Below are 12,034 nucleotides of genomic sequence, written 5' to 3' on the forward strand. Positions count from 1 at the left end.
ACGGCTTTGTTAAACTTCAACCAACATTTAGCCAATGCCATCTGTGGTATATTCTGCTTTTTTTATCATTACTACGAAACTAACTTTTCTATTCTTTGAAAAAAAAGCTTTACAATCATTGATCAGTATAAACCTAACATTAAAAAACTTTTCATTTTATTCCTCATTAACTTTCTCCACCAGAGCACAAAGATTATTGTAAGTCAGAGCAAAACCAGAAATGGAAATTCATTGTGCGTAAAACTACATTATTTCACTTCAGTCTTCAAAAGCACTACCAGACAACTTTTATAACACGTGCATTTATAATGTAGTTCTTCCAAAACAAGTTTTCAACACAACAGAATAGCTATTAACGGCACAGGATTCCTTTAAAACTAAGGGGGAGAGAAAAACATACGAAATTAAAACAATAAGACTAACCGTTTTTGCATGAAACGCATGGCCTTCACATCGCTGCTGTTATGTTATTCTTTTTTATTATTACAGGTTGCCTAAAGCGAAGTAAACTCTCCAGAAGACTGACGATGACATATAGGCCCACACTATGTTTCCCCTTGGACGAATTCGAATTGGTGGGTAAAGGGATTTGAACACCTTGATGTGATGGGTCCATGTCACCAATCATCTGAATTAACTTGAAATGCAGACAATTTTCTTAAAAAAAAAAGAACAAAAAAGAAAACGGGCTTTAGTGTTGGGCAACTGTGCAATTGTCCCGGCTATTCCTTGAGCTATAATGGGAGTCTTATCACAGAGCCTATACTGTAGGCTATCTGACACAAAACACTAAATAATGATCCATTTTTGTCGTGACTATAATTGCTATCGCATGTAATCAGGAATGTCTTTTTTTTCAAATGTGCATTTTTGCCAGTTTTCTGACAGACAAATGCGCAAATACACCAGGCACTCAATAGTTATTTTGTGTCTGAAATCTACCAATCACTTTCATAGTTTACCAGCATTTGGCTGATGACTAGTGTCAATTTCGGTCTCTGTATGTAATAGCATTATTGCATTTATTATGCTTAACAAACACTGATAATGCAGTTAAAAATTAAGTGAAATAACCCCAAACAACTTGTATCTACATAAATGCATTGGCTAGTTCTCAGTATTGATGACATATTACCATATTTGACATTTTTCAAATCAAGATAAGCATCTTGGAGTTTTAATCCCTTGTTAAACTCCTGATAACCTCCACTGCTGTTTTATTCTCTGCCCCTCAGTCTCTTCCCCAGGCGATGGCCTGGCGTTCACTCTCCCGCACTTCACAGTGGAATTTTTTCTACCTACATTTACGCTATGATTCGCTTTAGTTCCACCTCGACAGTCGTATTTATCTCAAAACACGGCCACTTTGTCCTGCAGCGGCACTAGTGTAATGGCATTTACTCAGCGCGACGTGCCAGGGAAAGAAAGAATGACTTCACACGCCAAGTAGGCCTACTGTTGAGATAAAAGCTTCGGACTGCATTGACCAAAGATGTTGCGCTGTTTAGGTCAAAGGTAGTTTGCTCTTTCATCATATATGTTTTTTGTCGTAATCCGGCGTATGATATGCCCTTCAAAAAGAAATCACAGGGACTCTCAATTGTGCAATTAAACTCAATATACGCTTGTTCATCATCAGACGTCTAGTCAACCCATCTAAAGTTTGTGAACTTCTGGATAAAACAAACTCTTGTTGGCATTGAAAATAAAAAAAAATATTTGTGAATATATAACTTTTATTGACTCTGGCCACGCGCCATATGGCCGAGAAAAGCAACACTGCTGAGCAGTCGTCTCTCTGGCCAAGACAACGCACCATGGTGTGAAAATTAAACGTAATTTGAAGTGTTGCATTGTTTTGTTTTAGACGCTTGTGAGAACAACCTAAATGGTGTTAAACCATGGAGGGGGTCTTGCACCCTATTGAGAGGATCATTGTAAGTACATCTTAAACATGTTGTTGTGTCAATCAAAATAATATTTCCAAAAGTAATAAAGGGACACAAATATTAGGCCTACCTATATTTTTTACGTATATTTTTGCTACTTCCAACCTCACCTGCTATGTATACGCTTGGCACAAACAGTGCGTAAAATTGTTACTTTACATTTTCCCGTTTAATTTGGTAAACATCATCAGATGCGTTGACATAAAAATGTAGGGGTATTTTTTTTTTTAAATCTCAAACAGTTATCTGATCAATATTTTAACAAGGTTGACTAAAGTTATATTTTCCACCACTATTACATTTCAGAAACTATGTCTCTTAAAATCAAGGCAATGACCAAGGTAGAGCCTCAGACACTTAATGCAGACTACAGTATAAGACATGCTATGCCCTCAACAAATATCGAACCTTCAGGCAACCGATCAAGCCAAGTGACATATAGCTTTCCGGACTGAAATGATGGTTACAATAATGACAGATAACAGCAATCAGGTACCAAATTGTCTGTGAAAAAGTGGACCCTGTATGTAGCACGAATTAACACATCCCCGGAAATAGTGTCACATCTTATACAAGATCTAATCAAAGTGCGGCTGTCGCTGGGGGTAAGGAAAACAAACCAGATTCTTGACGGATGTTTCCGTAAACGTTGGCGTATCGCTTAGTTGCCATATTCTGTTGTATGAAAGAGGCTTGCTGAAAACAGGAATCATCCATCCATGCTGTTTTGGAGGAGAAACGCCCGTTTTCGTAAAGCCACACCTTACTCTTTGATCAAAGAATCCACCCACTAGGCCGTTATCCAATAGCTGAGCCGCGTCGTTTCCACAGCCAGCGTTTAGGAGCGTCACTGAAATAAAACCACACAGAGAACTGACAGATGCGCTTAGACATCTACGTTTTACAGTAGTAGAGAAACGAAACGTCGTGCAGTTAGAAGCTCTAATCCATCTCTCTCCGAGTAGGAATCGTCTCTCGACAGGCCACAAGCCTTTAAAGCCTCTCCTCCATTGTAATCTAGTTGCGTTGGATAATAGCCTTCAAGGACTTCTGCTTCATCCATCCACAAGACGCAGGTAACAGTTTATACACATCAAAGTGCTACCAGGTGTTATTGAGAGTCTCAGGCTAGCAGTGTGGTCCTCTTGTGCCAATGATAGCGGACTTTACTGAGCGTTCCAAACTTGTTTTCGCTGCAGCCGGTCAACGGTGGGTGCTGTTGGGGCTTGAAACTGTTATTGCTATATCATCATATCTGAAGTTAACAAGATCCAAGATAACTAATGCCATTTGAGACAATAAAAATATGGGCGAGACAACTCAGCAATAAGAGCTAAACAACTGGTTGCATTTCCACTTGAACTATCTAAATCATTATTGCCGGAGCGGACGAATCCACTTGACTTATAAAATGCGCCAAGTTCAGGGTAAAGCTGCAAAGCATTTTGGACGTCGGTCGCGTAAGGACGCGAAAGCCGTTATTATAACTGCTGTAGCCTAAATTAGTGATTCGATATTAACTGCTATAATATGTCCTTTTGCAGTGCATTTAAGTGTCCACGCAGGAACATTTTCATACCAGGCGACCCCCCCCTTTTGGACTAAAACACAGCAGATTAACTGAAAGCGTGGACCTCCTACATTTGTCCCGGACACCCAACGACCAAGACCTCAGAGAAATGTCCAGCACCACAGGCCGAGGTAAACAGACTACATATAGCCTCTGTTTCTGCCGTGGTGTGCGCAAAAATATATAATATGGGTATAAATATACTGAACATACTACAATAGGCAGTGTGGTCGTGTATTAAACGATTCAAAATAGGCGAGGTTAAATGTCACATAAAACGCTACAACACCGAGTTCATCCATATAAAATTAAGAAATATTAAATCGTCGAGTCAGCTGTCAGAAATGCAGATATTATATAGTTACTTTCATTTCAATTGTATAGTCTAATATTCTACAAAAATTTGGCAGTAACCAAAATGCTGACCCGAAGGCCATCACCCTGTATATCTTTGCAATAATATTTTTCTCAGCCCCGTGGCTTGCAATTCATGCTAGCATTCAATTGTTTTACAATTGTACAATTGTAGATTTATACATATCTTCTGTGGGCTTCCGTTGACTGTATCTGTTTTAGTAGGCTACTGTGTGACTTTCTGTTGTCCACATATTTTTGTTTTACTTTATCCAACATAAATAGATACACATGATTACCTAATTTAATTGTTTAAGTTAACCTGGGTTGCATTTTGAAAATGGGCATTCACCCCCAGGGCAATGCTGCCCAACTCCAAGCGCACTGGTCGATTTTTGGTTATGTAGCTCTAACTGCATTTGCCAGTTCGTCCTCAAATCAACATATTTTCATTTGACACATCTGATAGACCTAGTCTAGCCTGTAATATTTTCATCCAAGCCCTGTGTGGTTGCAGCAGTGTGCTGAGACAGTAACTCAGTGTGCGTATTAACTCACTTTAACATAAACAATATGCAAGACAAGAACCCCTGGGTGGCATGATTGTGTGTCAGTCTCAATGAGGATGGCAAAGCGACGAGAAAGACTTGCTAAAGGCTATTTTCTTTCTTACTTCTGTAATCGGCATAAAATGCTGCATAGTCCGTTTATTGGCGGTGATACCAGTTAGACTGACACTTGGTAGTCCTGTCGATGTCAATTCAATAATGTCAAAGACACGAAGCTTGTTTACACGCGTCCCTGAGGGGAAAGCACTTATAACAACATGACATCTCAGATGATCTCATTTAAAACTTCAAGTGAGAATATGCATTTATGTCAATTTATGTTAAACTTAAATGAGAAGTCAAAGTAGCCTAAGCTTTATTTTTTAGAATCTGGAGGGGTAGCGCTGGTGCGAGTTGCTTCTAGGACGAATAGGCAAGTTGAGCATCGGTTGGTAGATGCATCGATGGTATCATAATAATTGAAGTTACGCATACAATTTACCTCAGAAATGTATTTGTATAGCCAACATGTTTATAGGCCGTTTGTCATAGAAAAGCCTTTATTGTTACAATTGAGAATATTGCTTTAACAGAGTTGATCTGAAAACCTTTACAGACTTCGAGAATGTTTTGTCGGTGTAATAAATGCACACAATAGTATTGACCCGTAAATAGTTTTACAATATCCATCAGAAATTGAGCTTTCTGACAAAATATTTTAAAATAATTTATGACAGTCAATTTCCATTTAATGAGTAAAATTTGTCTGCAGTTTGATGGGCCTGAGCAACGATGAGAGGCCATTTTCCCACCCTGTTATCCCATGCCTTTACCATTATGCCCTTTATTATAACCACACAGTATAAAATGTCATATTTCGTACTTAGTACAACCTTGGTGATTCTATATTACGCAAACATCAAAGTAGCCTACCCTGTGCGTAATTAGGCCCCTTCTAATATGGAGAGAAGTGTAGGCTAACTTGGGCCCACTACACACAATAATGGGGACATTTAAGTCAAACATAAATAGTTTAGCAGTGGTGTGTGTGTGTGTGTGTGTGTGTGTGTGTGTGTGTGTGTGTGTGTGTGTGTGTGTGTGTGCCTTAGGTATAGTGACACTGGTACCATTGAGGGCTGGGCAATGGATGATGTTACTGGTGTGTGTGTGTGTGTGTGTGTGTGTGTGTGTGTGTGTGTGTGTGTGTGTGTGTGTGTGTGTGTGTGTAAGAAAGAGAGAGAGTTTCTGTATCTCTGTATGAGAGTGTCTGTTGTTGTGCTTATTCCCTTGGGGTAGCTTCACTTTAATATCCTGCCGGGTGGTGAAGCTTGGCGGGGAGAGTTTTACACACTCCGCTAGCACCGTTAATAGCGCCGTTTGATGTGGTAATGAAAGCGGGAGAGGACAAGAAAAGAGCGAGGGGAAGCAAGACCCTGAATGGGTTAAATTAAAAGTAGGGATTCTAAGCAAGTCACTGATGCAAACCACTGAGACAGAGGACTCCAGACAAGACCCAAAACAAAAGGACGCAAGCTGAACCTGATCCCTACTTCCTTGCGTTATGTTACAACACAAGTGCCACAATTTCCTTCGTAGGCCCAGTGACCTATAATATTAATACAATTTTAAATCTCACTACCAATCTAGCACATAGCTGAACTGAAGGCTTAATAAACTGTATCACTACAGTGTAATCGTATAATACTACTAATAATAGCCTAACGCATATTATTATTAGCCTATTATTTTCCACGGTATAGGCCTACATCACTATTATGCTATTATTTGAAAATGCTCAGAAAACCCGAGTAACATGTTTAGTCAATGAAAGTCAGCTCTTGTGCAGCATGCGCTTAGACTTACACCAGTGGTAGGCCTAGCTACGCTATATGGAATATCACAGCAACGTTTAACCGCCATAATGACTGAGGGCATCTTGTTCTCCCCCCTGTTGCATTCGAATGCAGAGAAATATCGATTTCTGTGCCACCATGTGACCTTGCAGTTGTAGGGTTAATGTCTGGGTTAGTCTAGTATGCGCCAACAACACGGTGACCGCGCTGGCTCGCCATTTAGAGTGATGTCCGACTGTCTCGTAAAACAGCAGTGATAAATTATACCAGTCTCTTCTTCGGATATGATGCCTAAAATACGCGTTTGTTATCATTATCATCAACTTGACAGCAATAGGCCTACGTGGGCCTTTACATATTCAAGTAAGCCTACCATCTCTGAAGCCCACGGTTCAATGTTGAAACAGCGAGCCAACACGGTTTAATGGGAAGACCTCAGGAAGTTGATTTAATCCACCTGCATGACGGGATGCCCTGAAGGACCAACCATAAATGCGCGTGATTCCGGCTACTCTGCTTTGACAAAGTTGGCGTGGCATACACCTTTTGGATGTGAAAATAGCTCTTTTTATCCAAAAATAAATGTACTCGTCAATTCTAGGCTATATCGCACTGAAGTGGGTTAGCTACAGGATTCTTTTTCTTTTACCATAAATGTCACCAGAGGAAACGGAAATTACACCCGACCAGATCATGTAATCCTAGGCCTAATTTATAGGTTAGATTTTTTATACATTGCTGTTTTGGCACAGGATGGCTAGGCACCGCTAGCTCTAGTCTAGTTCTCCTTGATTTCAAAGTTTCAGTGCAGCAGCATGATACATTGGCTCACTTGCTGACAGCCAGGAGGCAAAGGCCAGTTTACTGAACCACAATCCCCTTCCTTCTATGTCCCCTTAGGAAACCCGGACAGATCCCCCTAAAATGTGGAAGACTTGCACAGAGCTGTCTAGACCAGATGCTGTCAAAATTCTAGCTAGATCCGACATAATTGGTCAGTTTACTTTTTTTTTTAAATAATCACTGTTTGGAAAATCATCATATGTTTTGTAAATGGCTTAACTGTTCACTGTAGTCAGATGGTTTATCTTTGCTCTGTAATTTATGATATATGATACAGCCAGGGTTACTTGGATGAAGAGTGTCCAGTGTCCATAGTAGGCTATGCAGTCAACCAAAAAGAGGCCTTATTTCTTCCTCTTAACAAGGGAGAATGAGATTTAAGAGATTTTCACGTTTTTTTCTTTGTGAGAAGAAAATGACATCTAATGATTAATGTGACTATTTATGATCTGAGAAAGATTTATGGATCTCATAATTCTCTCTCTCTCTCTCTCTGTGTCTTTCTATCTTTATCAGTTTCTATCTTTCTCTTTATCTGTTTTTCTCTCATTAATGTTGAAAATAATTAGTATCAAGTCATTGAGGACTCCATGCAAAATAGTTTTTCCCCCCCATTATTATTTCCGCCATAAATAGTTTTGTTTTGTTATCGCAAAGACCAATAACATCTAACATTAAAACATCCCTTTAGGATGAAAATATTCAAGATAGACCATACAATTTATTGGTAGATTTTATGAGTAATTTTTCATGGTTATTCTGATTTGGATTGGATCACTTTTCCATACAATTTTGCATACAACATTAAGCCGTAATCAATGAATAAAAGAGACGATCGGCTCAGAACTTGACCGTAAATGTTAACCTCGCCTTGTCAAAATCTCATTAAAGAGGATTCAGTGGCTAAGAGCCTGTCTGGGCCTGGAGTTGGTTAAGAGCCCTAACAAATAGAGCTGTCCAGTCTCCAGCCTACCTGCCTGCAGCTCTCCGCACGGCACTGAGCCTGTGTTTGTGTTTGTCCTGGACAGCAGGCTTTAAAGGTGGCGTGCCGTTTAATGTGTGTTCATCCCCCTCCCTCCCCCAGGTCATGGGGGCCTTAACCAACTAGGCGGAATGTTTGTGAATGGCCGGCCGCTTCCGGAGGTGATCCGGCAGCGCATCGTGGACATGGCGCACCAGGGCGTGCGGCCGTGCGACATCTCCCGCCAGCTGAGGGTCAGCCACGGCTGCGTCAGCAAGATCCTGGGCCGGTGAGGGAGCACACACACACACACACAGAGCCATGGCCACACACGCACACACACACATACATACATACACCATATACACTCACATGATACACAGATCCCCCCCCCCCAACACACACAGACATATACACTCGCCATATGCACTCACACCATACACAGATACCCACACAGGCACATACACACACACACACACACACACACACAGACATATACACACAATTTAGCTCTCTCACACATATCTGCATGCATAATCTCTGAGATACTGACATACATACAGTATTTAATCTGATCCGTTGTTCATTCTCTCATTTCCACTCAAAGGCAAATCTCTTCATAAAACTGTCTTCAGAAAAATGTCTTTCTGTTCCCCACTATTGATTTTTTCCAATCATTCTAACGCAGAGACATAAAAAACTCAAAATATCTCCGAGAAATTCATATGAAAGAAGATGTTGTTCACCTGACCACACACAAGCATAACTTCCCACCACGTCTCCACGCTTCCCTAATGGCAAATCACTGACCTCCCATGCAGATACTACGAGACTGGCAGCATCAAGCCAGGGGTCATCGGCGGCTCCAAGCCCAAGGTAGCCACACCCAAAGTGGTGGAGAAGATAGCCGAGTACAAGAGGCAGAACCCCACCATGTTCGCCTGGGAGATCAGAGACAGGCTCCTGGCCGAGGGAGTGTGCGACAGCGACACCGTGCCCAGTGTCAGCTCCATCAACAGGTACACACGGGACACTTCTTCTTTCTTTTTAACATTCTTTTTTATTTCTGTTCAGTTCGGACATTACAGCTTGAACATATCTGAACACACGGGACACTTCTAACAGTTTATTTACTTATAAAGAAAAATGCGCGTAGAGAGCGCTGCTCATGAAGAAGGGATAGTAATACTAGATACGTAAAGTTAATTACTGTTTAATGGTCCATTACATTTTCCAAAGGAGCATGTTTACCAAAACAAAAACAAAAAACATTTCCCTAAACATTTTGGTTATTAGACTCTTCTTATTACTTTTGGTAGTTCATCTAACACCTTTTGTGTATTGTTTGTCTGTCATGTTTTCTTTATTTTATTTAGGGAGTCTATTTTTGTAATTCTCGTGGTAAGTAAGATGGCTGATTTCTCTCTTTTTTTTAAATCTCTTTTCAGAATTATTAGAACAAAAGTGCAGCAGTCCTTCAACCTGCCGCTGGATAGCAAAGGACTGAGCCCCGGACACACACTGAGTGAGTGATTCTTACACTGCTGTGATGTGCCTTTGAACTCACTGGCAACAAAAGCGACTTAGCAAACAATTCATTTACATAACAACATAAGGGGAAACTGCAGGTGGGCTTGTCAAGAATACCGCCAAGAGAATTAGAAAAGTAAAGCGTATCAATTATTTAACCATATTCCTCATTTATTTGTTCGTATATCTCAATGCAACTGGACTGTATTTATAGTGTACAGCACTGTAAGGTAAATCTAAGATAAACATGACTTCGGTAAAGGTATGCACTTTGGTTGCATATTGAATTACAAAGACACTATGGTGATGACTAATTTGTGTATTGCTGTGCCCCCCCCACCCCCCAGTCCCCAGCTCTGCGGTCACCCCGCCCGAGTCCCCCCAGTCCGACTCTCTGGGATCCACCTACTCCATTAGCGGCCTGCTGGGCATCCCACAAGCCACCACGGAGGGCAAGCGGAGCCACGACGACAGTGAGTACTGTTTCTCCCGCCGCACCGGCTAAAGACTCTCTCCACAGACGCCTTCGCATCCTCCCTCTGGGGCGAAGCTCCCCCCTGCTGCACGTTGCTAATGATAATTGCAGGATCCATTCAGCTTAATAAGGCCTCTCATTCCCGCTCCTTCTCTCGTTCCATCTTTTTTTTTGCTCTCTCTCTTCCCCCCCTCTCTCTCTCTCTCTGTCTCATTTAACCTCCCTGGAGTATAGGGCCGCTGTATTGCAATGAAATGGCTGTTTGTTTATGAGCTTCTCCACACGGTGTTGATTCAACTTGAGTTTTTCTCACTGGGACGGACTGTTTCCCCGGCTGAACCACTCAATGTTGTGTATTGATTCCATGCTAATGAACGGACCAGACTTTGCAAGTAGCCTGCGGCCAGGCAAGAGCTAAAGACCTGCCACTGACTGTGTGTTTGTGGTGTTTTTGTGTGTGTGTGTGTGTGTGTGTGTGCGTGTGTGTGTGTGTGTGTTCATGTGTGTCTGCGGTATTGTGTGTGTGTGTGTGTGTGTGTGCGTGTGCGTGTGTGTGTGTGTGCGTGTGTGTGTGTGTGAACCAGGTGACCAGGAGAGCTGTCGGCTGAGCGTGGACTCTCAGAGCAGCGGAGGTGGCCCCAGGAAGCAGCTGAGGCCGGAGCACTTCCCCCCCACACAGCACCTGGACTGCGGCTTCGAGCGCCACCACTACCCCTCTGACGCCTTCGGCTCCGCCACCGCCAGCAAAACAGAGCAGGTACACCCTGCAGACAAGCCATCCATTTTACTCACACTTTTCTGTTGCTGTTTGTGAACTTTACATTAGAGTGTGTTTATAGTAGGTTTTTGTTTTATTTTATCTAATTAGAAAGGATTTTTATAGGCAGTTTTCTTTTTTTTGGGGGGGGGGGCTATTTTTCAGATATCCTTTATATTGCCAAACACATTTTATTTGAAACACACTTACACCATTCATAAATAGGCTGACAAACTTTATTTATTCATGCACGGCTTTTTCAACGACTTATTGGAAAAATGGACAGGAGAGTAGCTTTTGTTGTTTGTTAGTGCCTAGTAGGGACTACAGGAGTGGGTATTTGCCGTTCAACTTTGTTTGTGCACCACTTGCAGGCTTTATACCCTCTGTCCCTCATCAATGGAAGCCTAGAGGATGGGAAGTCCAGCCTGTCAACATCGAGTGCAGCCATTGGTCGCAACCTGTCCGCGCACCAGAGTTACGCTGTTGTTGCAGGTGAATATACTAAATGTACAACCTCTCTCTGTCTTCCTCCATTTCTGTCTGTCTCTCTGTCTCTCTCTCTGTCTCTGTCTCTCTCTCTCTCTCTCTCTCTCTCTCTCTCTCCCTCTCTCTTTGCACCTGCCAAATTCTATTCTGTCCTTCTTCTCCCTCCCTCCCTCTCTCTGTTTCACACTCTCCCTCTACTCTATTTTTCCTCTCCATTTCCGTGCAGCCACATTTCAGCTTGTCATGCTTGCTGATGCATTGAATAATTAATTTGGCTAATTACCCCAAACGGCCCAACACTCTATTTGAAGCCTAACACAAAACAGATGTAGGGGGATGTACATCTCAGCCGCTGCCTCGGCCCCATTGTCTCCTCGGCGGCGTCGATGCCGACGCTGTCACCGCGCGCCCATCGCCCGTGCCTTTGATTTAAGCTAATGGCTGCCGGTGGCGTTTGCAGCTGTTTTCTTTGGTGTTGTACAGCCGCTCATTTCTCATCCGTTAATTTTTAATTTGTCTCATTCTCACTCCTCTTCCACCCTCCCACCACCCATGTATCCCGCCCGCCCGCCTGCCTGCCTGCCTGACTGCCCACCTGTCCATCGTTGCTGCCGCACCACGCCATGCTCCGCCTCCAGATCCCCTACAGCCCCTCCCACTCTGTCTGAAACAGGAAATGTCGCCCGAGGTGACCAGCTCGAGCCC

The 12,034-nt window shown here is 42.4% G+C and overlaps 1 protein-coding gene across 5 annotated transcripts in view; it reads left to right on the forward strand.

The window, feature by feature from the left end:
• The first annotated feature begins 2,870 nt into the window (after window positions 1–2,870).
• pax8 (paired box 8) overlaps window positions 2,871–12,034 on the forward strand; it is a 15,336-nt gene continuing 6,172 nt past the window's right edge. The window contains exons 1-9 of one of the 5 annotated variants that reach the window (XM_062554071.1): window positions 2,871–3,025; window positions 7,175–7,268; window positions 8,202–8,367; window positions 8,900–9,097; window positions 9,527–9,603; window positions 9,956–10,081; window positions 10,668–10,840; window positions 11,215–11,335; window positions 11,968–12,034. The exon at window positions 11,968–12,034 is cut by the window's right edge and continues 173 nt beyond it. In XM_062554071.1, the coding sequence (XP_062410055.1) occupies window positions 7,199–7,268; window positions 8,202–8,367; window positions 8,900–9,097; window positions 9,527–9,603; window positions 9,956–10,081; window positions 10,668–10,840; window positions 11,215–11,335; window positions 11,968–12,034 (998 nt within the window). In that variant the 5' untranslated portion in view covers window positions 2,871–3,025; window positions 7,175–7,198. Of the gene's footprint in view, window positions 3,026–3,535; window positions 3,651–7,174; window positions 7,269–8,201; window positions 8,368–8,899; window positions 9,098–9,526; window positions 9,604–9,955; window positions 10,082–10,667; window positions 10,841–11,214; window positions 11,336–11,967 lie in introns of those variants that run through there. The other 4 variants (XM_062554074.1, XM_062554075.1, XM_062554072.1 and 1 more) reach the window with 4 other exon arrangements.

The sequence above is a fragment of the Sardina pilchardus genome, chromosome 14, assembly GCF_963854185.1.
Source record: "Sardina pilchardus chromosome 14, fSarPil1.1, whole genome shotgun sequence".
NCBI classification, from domain to species: Eukaryota; Metazoa; Chordata; class Actinopteri; order Clupeiformes; family Clupeidae; genus Sardina; species Sardina pilchardus.